The sequence below is a fragment of the Vulpes vulpes genome, chromosome 8 (genome assembly GCF_048418805.1).
Source record: "Vulpes vulpes isolate BD-2025 chromosome 8, VulVul3, whole genome shotgun sequence".
Lineage (NCBI taxonomy): Eukaryota > Metazoa > Chordata > Mammalia > Carnivora > Canidae > Vulpes > Vulpes vulpes.
In genome coordinates this window covers 60,654,262-60,677,968 of record NC_132787.1, presented here as the reverse complement: position 1 = coordinate 60,677,968, position 23,707 = coordinate 60,654,262, and the positions used below count along the sequence as shown (strand labels likewise).

Genomic DNA, 23,707 nt, shown 5'->3' with positions numbered 1-23,707 from the left:
AGCTTTTACCAGCCAAGAGGACAGTGACTAGTCACTCCATTCTCATGGACCAGGAAAGCCTGCTCTGTGTTTTCACCCCATGGATGCACCGCCCTCCAAAGAGACCTACAGTGTTCAAAGGGCCCCTCAGCAGGCTCTCCAGCCTTCTAGCTCCTAGACCAGTGGGGGTCTGGCCCAGCCTTCCCTGGTGCCACAGGTCCAGCAGGCCTCCTGGGGCAGCCTTTTTATGGATCAAAATAATATGTTCTATTTAAGAAAGTTTAGAGTGTACAGAATACTTGAGGAAAAAAAAATAATGCAGGGTGCCTGGGTTGCTCAGTCGGTTAAGCAACAGACTCCTGGTTTCAGCTCAGGCCATTATCTCACAGGTCATGATCTCATGGGTGTTGAGATCAAGCCCTGCATAGGGCTCAATGCTCAGCAGGGAGTCTGCTTGAGATTCTCTCCCTCTCCCCCATCCCTCACTCACTCGCACACTTATGCATACTCTCTCAAATAAATAAATTCTTAAAAAAGAAAGAAAAAAGAGAAAACAAATTTCCATAATTCTACCTTCATTCACATTTTGATATAATTCTCTCCAATCTTTTTAAAATGCTTTTATATTTTACTTATGTTAGTAAGCATTTCCCAGGTTTTGACAAATCCTTTATAAAGATAATTGGTTGGGTTTTTTTTTAAGATTTTATTTATTTATTCATGAGAGAGGCAGAGACACAGGCACAGGGAGAAGCAGGCTCCATGCAAGGAGCCCAATGTGGGACTCAATCCAGGGTCTCTGGAATCACACCCTGGGCTGAAGGCAGCGCTAAACCGCTGAGCCACCCAGGCTGCCCAAAGATAATTGTTAATAATGCATAATATCCTCTGAGAGGTTCAGTATCATTCACTAGACATCTCTACTGAGTAATATTAGGGATTCCAGAAACTTCTGGGGGCAAATCCTGGTCCTGAGACAGAAAGGGCAGACGTACTGGATGGCTCCAGGTCTGGGACTTGAACCCCCAGACTGGGGCAGCCAGGCTAAGGGAGGGCAGGACCAGTGGAAGGACAGGGTTCGGACGCTAAGGAAGGAAGCTAGCCAGAGCCAGCTTCCCGTCCCAGGAGACCCAGGGTGGGGCCAGAAGGCAATGAGACCCTTTCTGTCCTGGAAGCAAGGCACGCCCTCAGTGCCTGCTGCCAGGTTTGAGAACCACCAGCAGGTGTCGCCACTTGAACAGGCAGCGGGCCTCACACTCTAACCTCCTAGAGCCCAAAAAGGAAAGAACAGCTTCTGGGGCCCCACTCAGGTGGGGGAAGGCAGCAACCGGGAGGGGTGGTTGTCCAGACCTACTCACAGCCACCGCAGACTCCTGGAGATTCCAGTCAGCAGGTCTAAAGTGGGTCTAGAGTGGACCCAGGCGCTGAATTTTTGACAACCATCCTGGGACTTTCCCCCACTTCATCCAAAGGCAAGTTGGTTCTTTGGAAAAGTAACTAATTCTAGGGTTAGGCCAGGGAAAGTAGATGACTCTGGAGCCCTTTTGTACCAGAAAGCAAGGAAATACTGAAAGAATGATAGAAACATATCCGAAGGACATAGAAAACTATTCTCACTGACTCCCACTAGCCAAATCTGGTACAATTTAAATATGAAAATAAATATAGTAGCAGATCAAACCATTGAATAAAATAAGAATGTATTAATCTATACAGAAATAAATAGGACAGAAGAAATCTTTTCCTTATAGTGAAATACCAACTGATAAATGCAGAAAAAAATAACTGGCTCAGAGTATCACTACTTGACAACAATCAAAACAATAATTAATCTAACCAAGTAAACAGCAATGGATGTAAAAACTGCCAGGTAAAAGTTGGGTGAGGAGCAGAGTATTTAAAGTCACAAGGTATTAAATACCAGAGTATTTAAAGTCCCCTCCCCCCAGAATTCTTATTAGAAAAGGGAATGGAGGGATCCCTGGGTGGCGCAGCGGTTTGGCGCCTGCCTTTGGCCCAGGGCGTGATCCTGGAGGCCTGGGATCGAATCCCACGTCGGGCTCCCGGTGCATGGAGCCTGCTTCTCCCTCTGCCTGTGTCTCTGCCTCTCTCTCTCTCTCTCTCTCTGTATGACTATCATAAATAAATAAAAAATTTAAAAAAAAAAAAGAAAAGGGAATGGATTGGTGATTAGCGGAGAAAGCCAGCAAAGGCAATGTTAATCAGATGCTCAAGGTTAAGAGCACATTAATTAGAATACGAGGGCAGCACGTATTCACTGTGTTCTCTTCCTGCCAAAGATGCTCAACCTAAATCTATTCACAAGGGGGGCACGTGGGTGGCTCAGTCAGAGGAGTGTCTGCCTTCAGCGCAGGTCATGATCTCAGGGGCCTAGGATGGAGCCCTGCATCAGCCTCCCCACTCAGTGGGGAGTCTGCTTCTCCCTCTCCCTCTGCCCCTCACCCCAGTTGGGCTCTCAATCTCTCTTAAATAAATAAAACCTTTTTTAAAAACGTTTTTTTTTTCCAGAAAACAGGCTCAAAACCTTGAGACCTAAATTCCTTTCCACTCAAAAAGAGATCCTAAACCATATATTTTGTGTGTAGAGTTTGTTCAACTAAAGGAATAAATGTTTATTAAACTAAAATGGACCTGTTATTTCTTGTCATCTAGTACTAATAAGCAAACCAAATACCCTAACGAAAAAATTGTAATGGCAGAAACAGCTACTTTGAGAGGAAATAAAATACGGTACTTAGTCTTGAAAAAAAAAAAAAACAAAAAAACGTTTTTTTTAAGATTTTATTTATTTATTTACGAGAGACACACAGAGAGGCAGAGACATAGGCAGAGGGAAAAGCAGGCTCCCTGCAGGGATCCCAATGCAGGTCTCCATCCCAGGACCCCAGGATCACACCCTGAGCCAGAGGCAGATGCTCAACCACTGAGCCACCCAAGTGCCCCCCAAAAATTTTTTTTAAATAAATCTAATCACAAGGAAACCTCCGACAGACCCAAACGGGGAGACATTCTACAGGATAACTGGCCTGTATTAGCCAAAGTCAAGGTCACAGGCTGTAAAAGTCAAAGAATGAGGAATTCTCCCAGAGGGAAGGAGACTAAAGACAAACAACTAATACAACATATAATCCTTACTTGGATATTGCTACAAAGAACATTGCTGAAAAAACTGATGTACTCGAATGGGGGTCTGTGGCTCAGATGGTAGCGCTGTATCAACATTCATTTCCTGAGAATGGGGTAACTAGGTGACAGGCACTAATCAGAGGGCTTAGTGGGGGGATAGGATGAGCACTGAGTGTTACACTATATGTTGGCAAATTGAATTTAAATTTTAAAAATGTAAAAAAAATTAAGAAGGCAATAAATATACAATGAAAAAAAAAATTCATCTCCTCAATCTCTGAAAGCTGTAGGTTTCTTTGGAAAAAGTCCTTCATCAGAGAAAATACACAGTAAATTCAGGGTGATGGGCCAGGACGTTGGCGACTTACTCTCAAAGGGTTTAAAGCAAAATACTCTTCGTACTCCTCTTGCAACTTTTCTCTAAAACTTAAATTATTTTAAAATAAAAAGGTTAAAAATCTCCGAAACCTGCTTCTGCTCTAATCATAGGAATCTCACTCAGACAAAAAAAGCCCCTCACCACTCCCCCACCCCCCGCCATTCATGCTGATTCCCACTCTCCAGAAGTAGTGTGAGGCCAAGTGCAAAACGAAAATAAAGTCCCTTGTTAAAATTTTATTAGGAATTTCAAGATGGCAATAGCAGAGAATTAAACCAAGTGCAGGGCCTAACAGCCCATGAGGTGACTGCTTGGCTCAATCTAAGCTGGGCAGGAATCTGAAAGGTCGGAGGGTGTCGTTCCCCGCCCCCGCCCCCCCCCCCCCCCCACACACACACACGGGGCCTGACCCATTCCTCCATGAATTTGCTTATTCATTCCCTTCACAAATAAATACGTTGCACCTGCAAAGGGCCAAGCTCTTCAAGATACGGGGATTCTTCTATGAACAAAGCAAAGGCTTCTGTCCCCATGGAGCTGACATCTTGGCAGGGGAGATAGACAATAAATAATAAATGAAATAGATATGAAACTTATAAAGCATGTCAGAAAGAAAAGTAAACCAGAGCCAGTGAGATCAGGGCGGCAGGTGGGGCTGCAGGCCACAGTGCTAAATCAAGTGGTCTGAGTGGACCCCACTGAGGTGAGGAGAGATGGGCAAGACCTTGGAGGGGATGCTGCTTGGCTGCCTCTTGGCACCCCATCCTATTCTTTTAACACTTGGTGACTGAGGTCCCCTGGTGCTAGGAACAGATTCCCTTGGAGAACACCCCTTCTTATTCTCAGAGTAGGCCCTGCCTACCCAGCCCCTCCACACACCCCAGGGGACTTCGTACATCTACTCTGTGCTGAGCACAGAGGTGGGCCCGCAGGAGAATGACTGCCACACTCCACGGCCTGGGTGCCACACCACAGCATGGAGGCTCAGGGGAAGGCCTGCAGGAGAAGCAGGAAGGAGCAACAGCCCCGGCATTGGAAGACCACCCAGGCAGCCCTTCCCAGGGTTTCCTGAGTATCAGGTACCCCCATACCAAGAGCCCCACACCAATCTCCTGAGGAAATGGCAACATCCTGGTGGGTCTGGGCACTTGAATGAGACTCCCAGCACAGAGCCAGCTCCACCTTTTATTTACCCATCAAGGAGCCACAAGGACATCCCTGGCACCTTCAGAGGATCTAAAGCCAGGACCTAGAACAGGCTCTGAGGACCACTGCTTCAAGACCACAGGTGATTAATACTAGAGTCCTGTAGCTCTATAGGGGATCTATAGCAGCATGTCTGTGGATCCCACCCAGGTTAGGACCTCCCACCTTCACCGTGATGTCATACCTCATTGCCTATCTCCTTCTCTAGACATAACCAGAGCTGAGATTTTCTTCCTATGGGATGTCTATGAGCTCCAAGCTCTCCCAAACCACGTGACCTTGGCCTAGGGTCCTTCTTAGGTTGTCCACATCAAGGTACCCCACCTGATAGCCCTATTCCTCAAGACTCCAGCCCTGGCACCACCATGCAGTCATCCTGTTACAAAGTCTTGTAACAGTCTTGTCATTAGTCATGTGGCCACCAGAACACACTGTCCTGAAGCAGGTAAACCTGTCACTCATGTCTGCCATCTTGAGGTCCACAGTCAACGATATCACAGAACTCTGGAGGGTCCTGTCTGGCCACCAGGCTGGGAGGGCCTAGGAAACCAAAGACAAAGACAGAGGATAACCTCAGCAGATCCTCCTACAGGTTATGCGGCCAAGCTCTGGGGTCCTTTGCCCACACGATCATGCTCAACCCCATTGCTTACTGCCTGCTTCCTGAGCCACATTTTTCTGACACTGAGCTTAGTTAGCATGACCAAACCCCAGATCAGCCCACTCCCACCTCCCCCAATGCACACTCATGAGTGCAGGAAAGCTCCATATGTGTCTGCATCTTATTTCCTTCAGACAACACCAAGAAGTTGGGGGAGGGTAAGATGTGGCCCTGAGCGGAGGGAGGGGTGGTTGGCAGCATTTTCAAACCACTTGAAAGAAATTCAAGCATTCACTCCCAACATAGGGCCCTGCTCCAGTGCCTTCCTGTATCCCCAGCCCTCCACACCACTGGGGTTCATGTTTCCTTGTGACCCAGCAGGTCTCACTTCTTCTGATCTGCCTCTGGCTGTTAAGATTGAAGTAATGCCGACAGTTTGCAGGGTGTCCACACCCTCACTAGCAAGCTGCTCTCAAAGTATATTTGTGAGTATGCAGCGACTTTCTTCCATGTGTGTCCAGCATCCCTACGGGCCTGGAGGCTCCTCCGGGACAGGGATAGTGTTGTCTCCTTCAGTCTAGAATCTGAGGACAGATTTGGCATCTTCTCCTGGCACACAGCGCAGTGACCCACCTCTGAAGGGATCTGGGTGAGAATACTGAGTGCCCGGCCAATGGAGTCCAAGGCCAGCCTGCAGCAAGACTTTATGGCCTCCCGCAGCCTTCTTCCTCCTCTCAGTCTTTCCAGGGTTTTCCAAGGATCCCACAGGCCTGTCTTCACTCCCATCACTCCTTCAGCAGGTTGCTTTGACAGTTTGAGCTGAACTCAGTTGGGTGCGCCTGGCGTGCTCTGCCCATTGGGCCCAGCCCAGACGTCAGCCTCGATGAACAGCCAGTGAGAATCCTGCACTTCTGACAGAGCTTTCTGTTCTCTCTGAGAACAACCTCAGTTCTCTGAGCCTCCCGCTGCCATGCAACCAGCCCCAGGTCCTAGGTGGGAAGCCCTAACTCAGAGGATCTCAGGACCTGGGGCTGCTCTGTGATTCAGCACTATCACAGGCATGAGAAGACATACCCAGACACTCTCTACAGACCAGAGCTACCTCCTGGCCACCTCCCCCAGGTTGTACTCAGCTGGGGACTAAACCAGGCAGGGCTCAGCCTTCCTCTCCCATCCATCCTTCTGGCTTTTGCCGCACCCTCTTAGAGACATGGTCTGTGAAGGACTGGCAATCTCTGCAGATAGGCAGGGGTCCTAGCCAGAAAGGAGAAGGCAGCAGGTTCCCAGCTGGTGAGCATGAAGTGCAAACAGAGCGTGGAAACAAAGAGCCAGAGGAGAGGGGAGGCATCTGGGGATGGTCACGAACCTGGCTCAGCCCTGTGGACAAGGACCAGGTGTGAAAAGTTGTGTCTTAGAGGCTGGACAGGCATCTGAGCTTGGAGGGGTGCAAGTGCAGGAGAACTTGCAAGAAACACCAGTCACGGATGCTCAGATGGCAGTAGTAGAGAGATGTTTGAGCAGCTTAGCCAGAAGCTAGAAACCCCAGTTGGAGGCATCAGGGGCTGATTTAATGATTTACAAGAAACATATATTCGATCATTCAGGTGACCAAACATTCCTCCACTAGATTTGGTCTTCATCCACAGTTCCTGAAAATACTTCAGAGCCATAAAGGTAAAATTGGTGTCTCATTGTTAATGAAGGTGACTTTTGCACCCCGTGGAAGGGAGAATTAACCATGTGGTTAGAGGGCTGTAATTTTCAGACCCATCTGCCACAGCCTCTGGGGAGGAGAGAGGGGCTACAGATCGAATTAGCCAACAGCCAGTGACTTGGTCAATCATGACTATAACGAAGCTTCTATTTAAAAACTCAAGTTTTTTCATCTCTTTTTGCAGAGCTTCATGCTGAGGGAACTAGAACACTTCCATATGCCGCTGAACAGGGCCCCCAGCTCCACAAGGACAGAAGTTCTTTCGCTCAGGACCTTGCCCTATGTATCTCTTCATCCGGCTGTTGGACGTATCCTTTATTTTATCTTTTAATGAACTGGTAAATGTTAGTGCTTCTCTGAATTCTGTGAGCTGCTCTAGCAAATTAATTAAACCTAAGGAGGAGATCACTGGAGCCTCTAATCTGGAGCTTGTTGGTCAGAACCACAGGTAACGGCCTGGCATCTAACATGGGAGGTGGAGAGGCTTCTGGGGGGCTCAGTCAGTGAAGCGCCTGCCTTCGGCCTGGATCATGATCTCAGGGTCCTGGGATCAAGCCCAGCACCAGGCTCTCTGCTCAGTGGGGAGTCTGCTTCTCCCTCTCCTTCTGCCTACTGCCCTGCCCACTTGTGGTTATGCTCGCTCATGCTCTCTGTCAAATAAACAAATAAATCTTTTTTTAAAATGTTAAATAAAAATAGGGGATCCCTGGGTGGCGCAGCGGTTTGGCGCTTGCCTTTGGCCCAGGGCGTGATCCTGGAGACCCGGGATCGAATCCCACATCGGGCTCCCGGTGCATGGAGCCTGCTTCTCCCTCTGCCTGTGTCTCTGCCTCTCTCTCTCTCTCTGTGACTATCATAAGTAAATAAAAATTAAAAAAAAAAAAAAATTAAAAAAAAATGTTAAATAAAAATAAATAAAGTGGGAGGTGGGAGCAATCTTGTAGGACTAAACCCTTAACCTGTGGAATCTGATACTGTCTCTGGGTAGATAGTGTCAGAATTGAGTTGATGTTGTTGGGGGGGGCATCCCCCATTGAAATTGGGTCCAGGAACTCTAAAAGAGGGGCCCAATACACACCCAAATTGGGTCCAGGAACTCTAAAAGAGGGGCAGGCCAGCCCTGAGATGTGCTGGAGAAGTTTGGAGAAGATTCCTGGCTCCTATCTACAGTTCCTCCATTAGTGCTCTCCACCTTTAGAGAAAGCTATGGTCCTCTTAGGGATCCAGAAGTTCTTGGAGTCCTGCTTGACTATACGGATGGGATACTGTGATAATTGTGTGTGTGTGTGTGTGTGTGTGTGTGTGTATTTGGTCATTATCCCTGTTTCAGGCACAGAGCTCCTTTTATGAATTCTTTGGAATTTCCTAAGTGATAAGAGCCATAAAAGTGAATTTTGTTGTGCTAATGAGGTGACTTTGGAATCACCTAAGGATAGGATCTGGTTGCTAGATCTGGAGCCAACCTTATGGTTAGAGGGTTGTAGAACTTTCAGACCTCACCACCTCCAGGAGAGGATCCAGGCTGGAGAGTAAGTTCAACTGCCAATGAAGCCTCCAATAAAAACCCAAAGGACAGGGATTGGAGAGCTTTCAAGTTGGATAATAATTGTTCTGGTAAGCAAAATGTTCTTCTGAGTTCTGTGAGCCACTCTAGCAAATTAATCAAACCCCAGGAGGTTCATAGGAATGTCCCATCTAGAGCCAGTTGGTTAGAAGCACAGGGGAACCTGGACTTGGGACTGGCATCGGAAGGGGAAGGAGAGATCTTGTAGCACTTAGCCCTTAACCCAGAGCTATCTCTGGGTAGACAAGTGTCAGAATTGAGTTGAATTATAGGACGCCCAGCTGGTGTCAGAGAATTGCTTGGTGGTGTGGAGGGGAACCCACACATGCACATTGGAAACTGGCACTAGAACCCTTAGACTGCATGAGTACTGGAGAGCCCAGGGAGGACAAGGGAGATTCAGCAGGTGACGGAGACAAGCTCAGTGACGCTGAGGAGGCCATGAGAGAACCCACCCACTAGGTGACCTATGAGCTAAACCCAGGCAATCTGAGGCTCCTCCCCCCCTCCATGATTGGTGGGATGTAAGTTCCACTTGCCATCCCTGCTCCCAGAGGCTGCCCCAGGCGTAGTCTTGAGCTAGTGACATGGTGTTAAGATTATCTGGATGGTATACAAGCTGAACCCAGTTAAGACCTCTATGTAAACCGAAGATTTGGTAGATGGGTGCAGAGACCTACTGCTCTTGCTGCCATGCCAGATAAGCCTCACAGGTTAAGAAGTTCCCTTGCTTACTCACCCTGCTGCCTCCCAGTCTGGAGTGGCTTTGCCTCTTTCCTTGGCCCTTCCCCGCCTCCAATGGCGGGGGGCTGGTTCCAGATTTCACCTGGGAAGCTCCTGAAGAGGTTACAAACCTACAAATGATCACCGCACCAAACCACAATGCTCTGCCATTGAGCACTGTTTGAGAAAGGGATGGGCTCTCCTGGGAAGTAACCTCTCTCCATCAGGGAAGCATCGAGCCATCACTGGCGTAAGATGCCTCAGGAAGAAATTCCAGCATCAGAAAGGCAGTGGACCAGAAGTCCATTCAAGTCCCTCTCCCTCCCAGCCCTGAGAGTTGAGGTGTGCCACACTCCAACTTGGCCCCATCTGGACATGGATTCACTGTGTGACTTCTGTCCGTCACTCTCTTTCTCCAGCTCCCAGTACCCAGTGGTGGTTCCTTTCAGAGTTCTGCCCAGATTTACTATTTCCTGACTCAACAAGCCAGCCAAGGGTCCCTATCCTCACACACACACACACAGTAGCCCCACTCTGTCTAAGAGAACTGGGCCCAGATCCCCAGGGCCTCACCAGGAGGAAGTATTTCCAAATGAATAGCTCCCCAGTTCATCCTGGGAAGTAGAGCTGACCCAGAGGGAAGGTCAGGAATTCTACTGACCAGGAAGAAAGAACCCTGCAGAGTATATTTAGCTCCCTAAAAATAACGGGAAGCCAGAGATGAGGGCTGGGAATTATCTGCTAGGACTGGAAGAGCACTGGAAAGGCTGGGGGAGGGGCAGGAAGGACAATGAAGGAAAGGAAGAGAGTCTGACAGGTTCCGGCGGGCTGGGAAGGGGGATGTCTGTCTCCCTTCCCTTATGATCTGTGACCCAGATGACTCAGATATTCCAGTCCTGGAGATGGGGGCTGGGAGGTGAAGGATGGGCTACCAAGGGGCTTGGGAGAGCCGTAACCAAGGCCCTTTAGGAACCTTGGGGAGTCATCAGGTTTCTAGTGAAGAAACAACCCCAGGAGATGATCTGACTCTTCCAGTCAGTTCCCTTCCCTGGCACCCCCAGCCTCAGCCAGGGAGGGCCAGGCCTAGTTGTTGGCAGCTGGACTATGATACACCACTAGGGTCAGAAAGGCAAGGCCTCAGACCAGACACTAACCTGGTGCAAAGGCCCTTTGGGCACTTACCCCCGTGGGCTGCTTCTTGGCGTCCAGGAGGGGGGCATTGAAGCTGGCAGACAGACTAGGAGTGGCGAGGACCTCCTGGAGTGGGACTTGGGCTTCCCCTAAGAACCTAAGTGGAGAGAAAAGCAGACTGTAGAGAACTAACGTAATGTGCCTGGCTCTTCACCCAAAATAGCACCACCACCACCACCACCTTACAAAACAAACACCCTGCAGACAAAGTTGACCTGACTCGAACACCGTAGTCCCCTAGGACCCTTCAAGGCTCCCTAGCACTCTGCTCCCAGTCACCCCATGCATCATCCCTGGAGGGCCAGGCCCCTCTCCCTGGACAAGGATGAAAGACAACTTCCCTTCTCCCAAAGTCAACTCCCTGCCTCTCCTCAGAGCCGCAGCCCCACCACCCCTGTCCACCTGGGTACTCCCATATAAGGGCTGCCTTGCCCATCCGACCTCAGCAATCCACCAGGTCAGTGTTTCCTGAAAGCAGGGCTGTTTCCCCACCACAACATCTGCTCACTCTTAAGCTGCAGTAGCTCATGTGACCCACATCTACACAGGCCGTCTACATCAGTTTCCCAGGGCTCGGCCAGCAATGATTATACCTGAGAAATTGTCTTCCCTATCTTCAGAGACAGGGAGAAAAGCAAATTGGGACAGGGCAGACAAGCCCACTCCCAAGAGAGGCCTGGGACTGTCACAGCACACACACCTCAGGCCGCATCTCCATAAACGTATGGGTTCTTAGGAAAGAGTAGGTCACTGAGCCATGATCCTTGAAGGGACCCTCCAAAGAGTGCCAAGGAAAGAGTTTGTGTTCCCTAGGCTAAGAAACGGGCAGAGTGCATTCCGCACCTCTGCAGGCAAGAGGGCAGAACCGCTGCCTGCCGTCTGCATCAGACTCCTGTGTGCTTCCTGCATAGGACTGTCAAGATGGATGGTGAACGGCAGCCACAGGGCTGCTCTCATCTTCTGCTTCTGAATTTTTTTCCCCTGATGAATAAACAGCACACCTGCCATTTGGGACCTTCCTTTTTCTAGTGTCCATAACAACTGATTCGAATATAAATTTTATGAAGTTTTATTGAAATACAACTTTAGTCTTGATCTAAATGGCTGATTTAAAAAAAAAAGATGTATTCATTTATTTGAAAGAGAGAGAGAGTGCAGGGGAGTAAGGGGCAGTAAGGGGAGATGGAGAAAGAGTCTTAAGCAGACTCTGAGCTGAGCATGGAGCCCGATGTGGAGCTTGATCTCATAACCTTGACATCACGTGAGCCAAAACCAAGAGTAGAATGCTTAACCGACTGAGCCACCTAGGCGCCCCCTAAATAGCTGATTTTTAACACTGGCTACTCACAAGGAAATACCACCTCACATTCATTAGGATGGCTACTATCCAAAAAAAAAAAAAAAACAGAAAACAACAAAAGTTGGTGAGGATGTGGAGAAATTGGAACCTTGTGCTCTGTTGGTGCGCATGGAAAAAAAAGGAATGCAAAAATGGATCAAACCATATAATCTAGCAACTCCACTTCTGGGTATATACCCAAAAGAATTGAAACCAGGGACTCAAAGAGATATTTGTACACCCATGTTCATAACAGCATTATTCACAATCACTAAAAAATGAAAGTAACCTAAGTATCTATCAACAGATGAATGCCTAAATAAACAACTGAATGGATAAATAAAATGCAATAAAAATTAAAATAAAATAAATTAAAAACACATACATGTACTGTGAAATGTTATTTTGCTTCAAAAAAGAAAGAAGTTCTGACAGGTGCTAGGACATGGATAAACCATGGAGACGTGGTGCTGAGTGAAATAAGCCAGACACAAAGGACAACTATTATATGATTCCATGTATTTGAGGTTCCCAGAACAAGCAAGTTCATGAAGAAAGTAAAATAGAGGTTATCAGGGACTGAAGGACAGGCAAATGGGGAGTTATTATTTAGTGGCTATAGAGTTTCAGTTTGCGAATATGAAAAAGTTCTGGGGATGGATGGTGGTGATGGTTGCTCAACAGTGTGAATGTACTTAATGCCACTGACCTGCACATTTATAATAGTCAAAGTGGTTAGTTTTGTTATTTTACCATGGTAAGAATAATTAATAGCTGCTTATTAATTATCAATTAGTCATTGATAGTTGTTCAATAAAATCACTTGACTCCATTCTTCTTGGAACCAGTAGACTCGTGGCCACGTTACACGTTCCCTACCTAGCAAGGCAGTAACCTGATTTGTGCTGAATTTTGTAATATTTTTCTAACATTTCTTTAAAGAAAGGGCTAGGGATCCTTGGGTGGCTCAGCGGTTTAGCGCCTGCTTTGGCCCAGGGTGTGATCCTGGAGTCCTGGGATCAAATCCCACATCAGGCTCCTTGCATGGAGCCTGTTTTTCCCTCTGCCTGTGTCTCTGCTTCTTTTTCCCTCTGTGTCTCTCATGGATAAATAAATAAAATCTTTATTAAGAAAAACGAAAAAAAAAGAAAAAAGAAAGGGCTAAAGAGATTTTCACTAACATTCATTCCTCTGATGCTAAGAGTCACATTTTCTACAATTTGGAGTGGCGTGTGTTAAATTCCTCTGCAGCACAGAGCAGGCTTGCAGCACAGCTTACTAAGCAGAGGCTCCTGGAGTGTCTACCTCCCAGGGCCAGCGTGGGGAAGGCACCTGGCACCAGTGTGTTGATTGAAGTGTCCTCAGTGTCACCAGGTAGATCCCAAGAGCTGATCTTTAACCGCTGACTTGCTTGTCCCCACCGACCTCTGTCCACATTTTTCCATTAGCTCTTCTCTACAACTTCTCTCTCAACTCAGAAAAAGACCCCACTGGCACAGCATCCCATGACCGAAACCGAAACTGCCCTTCCGACCGTAACGACTGCCCTGGTGAAGAGTCCTGGCAGCCCAGACCCCCGGACCAGTCCCAGCTTACTTCTCCATTTACACCTGCGCAGATGGGCCACGGAAGGACCCACGGATTAACCGACACTTCTCTTTACCCCCTTATAATAGTAACATCTCTGCCCAGGTTGGAGCACAAGCCTCATCTACGTGGCACAATGTTAGTACGGGCGTGTTTCCTTAAGGCGCATCACCGGCCTCACGCCAGCCTCCCCTACCTAAATATTTTAAATAAAAGAAACCCAGTCACCCCTGGCTGGGGAGCGGGGTGGGGGGTGGGGGGTCGTGACTTGAAAGTATGCCCTGTGAGCCGAATTGCTGTCAATAGCTTCCTTCGTGCGACAGCTCCACCCGGTGTACTTTGTGCCTGCCCCAGCGTGGAGCAAACTCCTGTCAGTGGGGCTACCGCAGGACCCAGGCAAGACAGTAGGCGCAAAAGCCCAGTGAGTCCATGCGACCCGGGGCCGCGGCCTGGCTCGCAGGTGCCCGCCGGGCCTGCCCCACAGCTGCGCCCCGGCCTGGGGCGCCCGCCCGACGCGGAGGCAGAGCGCGCAGCCGCCCGGCGCTGGCGGTGGCGGTGGCGGTGGCGGTGGCGGTGGCGGTGGCGGTGGCGGTGGCGGTGCAGACGCGCGCGGGGCGCTCCCTCGGGGGCGGGGCGGGCCGGGCCGCAGCGCCCCTTTCTGGCCGCGGGCCCGCCAGCCCTCCGCCCCCGGAGAATTCCCGGAAGTGGGGCGGGAACAATGCGAGGAAGCGCGGCGGGAAGCGCGGCCCCCACCCCTGCCAGCCCAGGCACCTCCGGAGGCGGAGGCGGGGAGACCTGCCAGCAGGCGCGGCTTGTTATTTCCTCCCTCAGCGTCTTGCTGGACCTTGAAATGCCCCCACCTCCCACCCAGCCATGGGCCTTGGGCCAGTCCTTTGGAGAAGCCACGCGGCCTTCATAAGCCCCTACCTCCCCTAGGGGGAGAGGCTGGAGGCAGCACAGCAGTTGCCTGTCCCCAGGCCTCAGGAGCGGGCTGCCCCAGGATTGCCCTGGGAGACCAGACTGGGTTGGCTGGACACCCTGGGGAGGTTGGACGGGTCTGAAGCTTGAGCACAGGAAACCCTAGTGGCTGCTCTTCATTCATTCTTTCACACAGGATGGAGGAGAGGTGGCTTTATTAGGGCAGCCTCAGGGGAGGAGGGCCCAGTCCCTTAGGGAGACCCACCGCAACCAGAGATCAAGACTAAGGCACAGGGCCTACATGAACCAGCGACGCCCGCCTCAGTGGCACTGGCACTGGCACCAACCAATGGCCACTCGTGGCAGACAGGATTCAGTAAGGGTCAAAGGAGGCAAGAAAGGGCCTGGGGGTCCTGCACAGGCTGCCTCAGAGCCAGCTCAGGCAGGTGGGAAGGAAACCCTATGGGCCCCGGGCCCCAGCCCCTACAGCCCACAGGAGGATAATGTCACTGCTTTCCCAGCCTCCACAGACCTGGCCATCCCTACTGGCAGTGCTGGGTTCTGCAGCCACTGGAATGTGGGCAGAGGAGAAATGTGAGGGCTGAAATCGCCACTGCCATCCCACAGACTGAGAGAGAGGTCAGGAATTGGCATGTGGGAGGGAGAGAAAGGTCCAGGCAGTTCACACACTGACAACGCACACATTTTTCCTCCACAGATAAAGAACTGTTCCCAGACTCATCACCCAGTAGGGCTACTGTCCTATTGGAGATGGAAGAAGGAGGGGGTAGTGGCCTCCAAATCTGAGCCTTAAGTGGGAGGCTATAAATTAAAGTGGCCAAGTAAGTTTATTTTAATGAAGCACAAAGAAATCTAAACAATTTTATTTCAAAACATTGGGCTTTTTTACAATTTTGTTTATAAGAACAAAACACAGGGGACGCCTGGGTGGCTCAATGGCTGAGCATCTGCCTTCAGCTCAGGCCATGATCCCAGAGTTCCAGGATGGAGTCCTGCATTGGGCTCCTCCCAAGGAGCCTGCTTTTCTCTCTGCCTGTGTCTCTGCCTCTGTGTGTGTGTGTGTGTGTGTGTGTGTGTGTGTGTGTGTGTGTGTCTCATGAATAAAAAAATCTTAAGAAAAAAAGGAACAAAACGCAGGAGGCAACCCAAATGTCCATCATAGAAGATAGATAAAGTACAGTACACCATATGATGGAATACTGCACAACTATAAAAATAATGTGACCTACACCATAGACTTATATTTGGAAAACCTTCAAGATACATTGTAAAGTGAAAAGCAGAGTACAAAAGAGTGTGGGCACCTGAGTAGCTCAGTCAGTTAAGCGTCTGCCTTCAGCTCAGATCATGATCTTGGGGTCCTGGGATTGAGCCCTATGTCCAGCTCCCTGCTCAGTGGGGAGTCTGCCTCTCTCTCTCTCTCCCTCTGCCCATCCCACCCCCTCTGCTCCTGCTCTCTCTCTCTCTCGTAAATAAAGAAAATCTTTTTTTAAGGTGTGTATAATATGCTACCTATTACTTAGACTAGTGGAAATCACAGACAGAAAGTAGAATAGTGGTGACCAGAGGCTGGGAGGAGGGGAAGCAGGGAGTTATTGTTTACCAGACACAGACTTTCAGTTTTACAAAATGAGAAAAGTTTTGGGGATGGATGATGGTGACGGCCACACAACAATGAGAACATGTTGTTTTTTTTGTTTTGTTTTGTTTTTTTATTTATGATAGTCACAGAGAGAGAGAGAGAGAGAGGCAGAGACACAGGCGGAGGAAGAAGCAGGCTCCATGCACTGGAGCCTGATGTGGGATTCGATCCGGGGTCTCCAGGATCGCGCCCTGGGCCAAAGGCAGGCGCCAAACCGCTGCGCCACCCAGGGATCCTGAGAACATGTTTAATACCACTGAAACGCACACTTTAAAATCGTTAAGATGGTAATCGTTATGTTATGTGTATTTTACCACAATACCCCCCCCAAAAAAATCTATTTAAATAAATAAATAACGAAATATGCTACTGATTGTGTAAAAAAGAGGAAAGTCAAAATCTCTCCTGGTGATTCAGCAATAGCATAGGAGCTCTGGAATGACACAAAAGAAACTAAGGATGATGGTTATCTCTAGGCAACGGGTAAGAACAGGGCAGATGGGAGACAAAGACAACAGGGAGAACTCTCACTGCATTTTTTCTTACAGTTCCTGTCCTTATAACCCCTTATGTTTTTTACCAACTCAAAATTTAAATTTAGGAACGTACATGGAATCTTGAAAATCTTGTAACTCATTCATTCAGCAAACACTTATTCACCACTTCCACCAAAACCCAGTCCCTGCCCTCATGGAACTTCCTTCTAATAACAGCTCCCCTCCTACCGAGTAAGTACACGTTAGACACAGTGCCGAGCACTTTACCCACACTCTCGTTTAAAATAACACTAGCTCAAAAAATAAAAAATAAAAAAATAAAATAAAATAACACTAGCTCCATGAGGTAAGCACTGTTATTGGTTCAATTCATCTTACAGACAGGAAATCAGAAAATTAGGACTCAGAAAGGCATCTGACTTGATTTTACACAAAGTACAAGGCAGACAGAACCAGACTCCAAAGGCTTTCCTTTGCCAGACCTATGCTGGGTCTGCTGGTGCACCTGAGAGCTCCCTGACTATGAACTGAAACACATCATGGTGAAAGAAACCAAGATGTCCTTGACTTGCTTCATGCATGGAAAAGGGGGCCCAGCCTACATATTTAATCTGATTCAACTTTTTTTTTTTTAATCTAATTCCAGGGTCACCTGGGTGGCTCAGTCAGTTAAGCCTCAGGAAAGATCTCAAGGGGCCGTGATCTCATGGGATTGAGAGGCTGAGTCCCCCTTCACGTCTGCTTGAAGATTCTCTCCCCTGCCCCCCCCCCTCAACTTGTGCAAGCAGGCTCACTCTCGCTCGCTCTCTAATAAATCTTTTTAAAAAACTAATTCCAAGCAGTATTAATTATGCCTTTTTATTTTTCTGTATTTTTTAAATAGGGCTGTTATTTTTAAGTATTTATTTATTTATTTATTTATTTATTTATTTATTTATGAGAGAGAAATAGTGCAAGACCCACAGAGGGTGGCAGACTGTCCGTAGTTACCCAAGCCTTCCCCTATGCCTCGGTGCTATGAGCCGTAGAAGGAAGGGGTGCAGCAGCCCAGGGTAGACAAGAGCCCCAGGCACCAGTAGCCATGCAGGGAGCAGGAAGATGGGAGAAGTGGGCACAGCTCATACTAACACTGACGAAAAAGTGTAGGTAAGACATGTCCCCTCCCCCAAATGCCCCAAAGAAAACTGGCCCTGGAAGGCGTCTGGAACACACAGCTCCTGCTCTCTATTTGGTTCAGGGGACATCCCAGGTGGCAGCCTCTAGAGCATCACATCAACCATCATTTTCACATGTTGAGTCACTCCTAACATTTCCAGGTATCTTTCAACCTATAACAATGCTCTGGAAGCATCCTTCCTCTCATCCTCCAAAAATAAATATTTATCATTGCATGATTAAGAATAAGAGCTCTTAAAAGAAAGAAAGAAAGAAAGAAAGAAAGAAAGAAAGAAAGAAAGAAAGAAAGAAAGAAAGAAAAGAAAAGAAAAAACAATAAGAGCTCTCAAGTCATCCTACCAGTGTTTTAGAAGCCCAACACATGACAGCTGTGTGCTAAGCATAAGTGACATAACTTCCCTGAGCCTGTTTCCTCACATGTCAGAGTCATTCATTCACTTAACAAATATGTAGTGAGTGCCTACCATGGGTCCTGTACTATTGTTAAGTACTGGGGACACTGGTTAAACAAACTGGACAACCATTCCCTCACCATCAGAGCTTCTGGGGAAAGTGCACACTTCAGAGGGTTCTTGTAAAACTTGAGTTCACACACCTAACACCCTTATGTGTGCCTGGAGCATAGATGGGGCTTAGGAAACGACAGTTCCCTTCCTCCCCCACTGCCCACCTACCCATTCACCACCAACCTGTCCTTCTCCGCACATACCTATTATACCAAATTACTGTGAGGGCCACATTAGATCATGGCTTCAAGGGTTGTCATACGGAAGAGGTTAGATTTATTTCTGATCTTTCCTGATGGTAGAATAGAAATGAGACCCTCAAAGTCTCAGTGAGAAAGACATGGTTCAATAGAATAATCCAGGCCTGAAATGGGCTTCTTCCTGACTCCAACACTGTCCTTGAAGATGGAAAAAATGAGACTCCTAGCTTGATGGCTCATAAGTTTTTCAACTCTGGCTGACATACCTGCCCAGGGGGAAGGCTCCTATGAAGCTTGTGTGGCTGATGCACCAGGCCCAGCACAGAGTGGGACCAATACGTGATGGCAGTGGGGTTAGACAGTTGTCCCCATGATCACAAGAACCTCCCACAGAATATAAATGTGGAGGAAGTGCTGGGGATGGAAAGCCAGTTCACAACCATTATGGTAAAGACCAAATCAGGAAGAGTCATCTGTAGATGCTAAATCTAGGGGCCCATTTTAATGAGGAATAGGATATTTTTATACTACTTTGACAAGTGATCAAAATAAGGGACATCTTGTGCCTCCAGAGCCTGAGACAGACACAACACACCTACAAAATATTCTGGCCAGGAATTAGTAACTGAATCTAATCATGAGAAAAACATGAAAACAAACACCAAATTAAGAACATTTGTATATTATATTATTGAAAAATGTAAGTTGTTGTAAAAGAAAAAGGCTGTGAGAATGTTCCAGATTAAAGGAGGCTATGGAAATATAATGACTAAATTCAATATGGGAATCTAGACTGGATTCCATACTGAGAAAGAGGGAGAGGGGGCTTGCTATAAAAGACATTATTCAGGGGCACCTGTGTGGCTCAGTCAGTTAAGCATCCAATTCTTGATTTCAGCTCAGGTCATGATCTCAGGGTTGTGAGATCAAGCGATGCATCAGGCTCCACACTCAGTGAGGAGTCTGCTTGAGATTCTTCTCTCTCTCTGCCCTCCCCCCACCCTCACTGGCTTCCTCTCCCTCTAAATAAATAAATAAATAAAGTCATAAAAAAAAAAAAAAGACCGGCATTATTTGGTCAATTGCTAGAAGAGAATACAAATGGTGAAGTAGGTAGAAGTCTGGTAGCCATGTTAAGTTTACTGAAGTTGATAACTACCCTGTGATTATATAAAAGAATATCCCTATTTTTTTAAAGATTGTATTTATTTATTCATGAGAGACACAGAGAGAGGCAGAAACACAGAGACAGAAGCAGGCTCCCTGCAGTGAACCCAATGCAGGACTCGATCCCAGGACCCTGGGATCATGCCCTGAACCAGCCAAAGGTAGACATTCAACAACTGAGCCACCCAGGTGTCCCAAAAATATCCTTATTCTTAGGAAATATACACTGAAGTATTTAGAGATAAACGGCTAGGATGATTATAATTAGCCTCAAATGGGAGAGAGGAAAAAAGGAAGAAAGAAAATGGGAAGGAGGGAGAGGAGAGAGAATAATATAAAGCAAATGGGGTAGCATGTTCATTAATGATTCTGAGGAAAGAGTATATGGATGTTCTTTGTTCTATTTTTGCAACTTTTCTATAAGTTCGAAATTATTTCTTAAAAAAGCTCCAGAAGGATTTCCATGTATCTGTTTCTCATTCTTTATCTTTTAAACTAAGAAAAGGATGTGTCAACTACAAATACCTATTTTACAACTCAAACCCATTCATCACTGACTCAGAGGCACCTTCCCCTCAACTGAAGTCAATGAATCAGGCATGACAGGAGTCAGAGAGCCATTGTCCTGGCAGGACGCACAGACGCTTGTGCAGACGCACTCGGGGGAGATTTCAGGTCCCTGGGAAGAGACAGCCGTGAGCTGTGGCCTCTCCAGCCCTCAGCTGTGTGTGCCTGGCAGTGAGGGGCAGGAAATGAGGGACAGCCGGACATTCCGGCCCCCTGAGCCCACCTGGCCTCTGGCAGTCTTCCTGCCAATATCTGATTCCCCAGGGACTGCCCCAGGATAACTAAATAGTTTTCCACTTCAATCCAGAGAAAGACAAAAGAAAAACTATTCTGAACCCCAGGGGCGTCCTGGATAGAATTCAGCACAAAATATAGTTACAAAAATCCTTGGAAAATCAGGGCACAGTCAACATTTCCGAGCATGCTGAGAACAATGAGATGGTGAACTGTGAATATTCCTGCCTCCCAAGTATTCCAGAAAGGGGGACCTGGAAGCCAGCCTACTGAAACCCAGAGGTTAAACTTAGGCCTACTTTTCCCAACTTCTAGCAACAGCAAATCACCACTCTGCCCTTTTATTATTTTTTAATATTTTATTTATTTATTCATGAGAGACACAGAGACAGAGGCAAAGTCACAGGCAGAGGGAGAAGCTCACACCCTGAGCCAAAGGCAGACACTCAACCACTGAGCCACCCAGGCGTCCCCCACTCTGCCCTTTTAAATGTCTAAGAGTACACGCACACATCTGGCTGAGGGTCTATTCTTATTTGGGAATGGCATTTGTCATTCAGGCAGGAAGAAAATCTCCTCCACACATAAAACACACAGAGAACTAATATTCCTGATAGGATCCCAAACGTACAAACTGCTATGAATCAGTAAGAAAAAAACAAGCAACTCAAAATATAAGGATAGGCAATTGACAGAAGAAGAAATACAAATGGACAATGAAATGCATGAAAAGATGCCCAACTTCACAAGTAGTCAAGAAAATACAGTTTGGAGGCACCTGGCTGGCCCAGTCATTCGGGCATGCACTCTTGACCTCAGGGTCATAACTTTGAGCCCCACGTTGGATGTAGAGATTACTTAAAAGTAAAATTTAAAAAAAAGAGAGAGAGAAAACATGGTTTATAAGATACTTTTCGGGCAGCCAGGGTGGCTCAGCGGTTTAGCGCTGTCTTCAGCCCAGGGCATGATCCTGGAGATCAGGGATCGAGTCCCACATCGGGCTCTCTGCATGGAGCCTGCTTCTCCCTCTGCCTGTGTCTCTGCCTCTCTCTCTCTCTCTCTGTGTCTCTCATGAATAAATAAATAAAATTTTTTTAAAGATACTTTTCTCACACACCACCCCACCCCTGCCACGGCACTGAGCAAAAATAAAAAATTGACGGGCACCTTTTTACATTGTTGGTGGACATAAATTAGGACACATTTTTGAAAAGCAATTTGGCAGAATCTATGAAAATGTTATTTACCCATATCCTTCGACCTAATAATCACACGTCTATGGATCTATTTTAAAGAAAAAAATAGTATAAGGACATGAAAACATTTGGATAAAGATATTCATGGAAGGGGCAGAGAAGAAATTAGAAAGAAATCGAATCCCAGTCAATAAGGGCATGGTGGGATAAACTATGGATCACCCACCTGGTGAAGTGCCACACAACCCTTAAAAATGGGGTTGACTGGGGGGCGCCTGGGGGCTCAGTCGGTTAAGCATCTGCCTTCAGTTTGAGTCATGATCTGGGGTTCCTGGGATCAAGCCTTACATCGGGGAGTCTGCTTCTCCCTCTCCCCCTGCCTGCTACTCTCCCTGCTTGTGCTCGTTCTCTCTCTCTCTGTCAAATAAATAAACAAAATCTTTAAAAAATAATAATAATAAAATGGGGTTGATTAGGGTGCCTGAGTGGATTAGTTGGTTAAGCATCTGCCTTTAGCTCAAGTAATGATCTCAGAGTCCTGGGATCGAGTCCTGCGTTGGGCTCCCAGCTCAGTGGGGAGTCTGCTTCTCCCTCTCCCTCTGCCTGTTCATGTTGTCTCTCCCTCTCTCAAACAAATAATAAAATCTTTAATAAATAAATTTTAAAAATGGGGTTGATCAATACAGACTGACCTGGGGAAGGATCCATGATGGCAAATGACTAGTATATACAACATGATTCCATTTTTAAGTACGCGCATACACACATATGTAAACAGATGCTCGGACAGGCTTAGGAAAAACCAAGAAAGATATGCACCATATTGTCAGCAATGGACACACAGGAGGGAAGGGAAGCAGCAGAGGGGGAAAGGTGAGGAAAAGTGCACTTCTTCCTTTATAACTTTTTAAGAATGGAGGTTACTTTTGCTTATTACAAAATACTTCTAATTTGTATATTCTTGGGGTTTTCTTTAGTTTTTTTTTAAGATTTTTATTTATTTACTTGATGCAGAGAGAGCCAGAGATGACAAGTAGGGGGAACAGCAGAGGGAGAGGGAGAAACAGGCTCCCCGAGAAGCAAGGAGCCTGATGTGGGACTTGATCCCAGAACCCGGGATTCGTGACTTGAGCCGAAGGCAGACGTTCAACCACTGAGCCATCCAGGTGCCCCTCGTTAGTGTGCACTCTCTAGTACGGTCATGTGTCCACATGGGGCGTGTGGGTGGTATGTTCATAGTTGGTGTGGTCTGCATAGGTGCACCCATATGGATCCAACAGTCCCAATGTACTGAACACCTTCAAGGTGCCAAGTGCCAAGTAGGCATCTAACACCCACACATTATCTCACATAAGTTTCGCGACAACCATGCAACATAGGTACTGTTATTGCCATTATCCTGATGGAGAAATGGGTTCAGAGAAATGCAAGTTGCAGTGTCAAGATGAGGCTCACTACTGAGAGGGAGTCCCTGAGAGAAGCCTTTAACCCTCATTCTTGTGCCACCACCCCTGCCCTGCATGGCTCTGGACAGCTGGGGCTGTCCACCTTCTCCCGCCAGGATGGAACCCCTGGCCCCCAGCAACACACTCCCCTCAAGGCCCACAGGCAGCAGCCGGCCAGGCCCCGCCCCCAGGTGCCTCTGCCATGGCCTGTGCATTCTTCCATCAGGCTCTTGGTCAGCTCCTTCCTAGAAACCCTCACGTTCCCTAATATATATTAAGCCTGTTGTCCCAGGAGGAACTAAGACACCCCCACCTCCACTCTGAGGGCACCAAGGCCTAGTCCAGGCTCAGAGGAGCCCTACACACCATAGTCACTGAAGTCAGCAAGCTGGCCATTCCCAAAATATCTCCATGAGAGGTTTCTCATGGTGCCTGCCGCTCACCATTAACCTTCCTTTGTTGGCCTAAACAGAGTCTGGCACAGACAGCACCGTCCCCCAGGCTCCTAAGAACAGCAAAACATTAAGCCATAGGCTGCCACCAACACTTCAGTATGAATTAGTCCTTTTTCAAACCATCACTGGCTGAGAGCAGGCTTTGATGGGAAAAAAGCTGAGTCAGTGAGAACCAAAGAAAGTAGCACAGCCAGAGAGCAGCACAGGAGAGATATGAGAAAGGATGTGCCAAAAGTAACTGCCGTTTATGGAG

At 47.6% G+C, this 23,707-nt stretch overlaps 1 protein-coding gene across 44 annotated transcripts in view; it reads right to left on the bottom strand.

Moving 5' to 3' along the window:
- Positions 1-23,707, bottom strand: part of DYSF (dysferlin) — a 217,533-nt gene that overhangs the window by 159,332 nt on the left and 34,494 nt on the right. For all 44 annotated transcript variants that reach the window (XM_025994580.2, XM_072766912.1, XM_025994577.2 and 41 more), the window contains exon 4: positions 10,496-10,601. In XM_025994580.2, the coding sequence (XP_025850365.2) occupies positions 10,496-10,601 (106 nt within the window). The remainder of the gene's footprint in view (positions 1-10,495; positions 10,602-23,707) is intronic.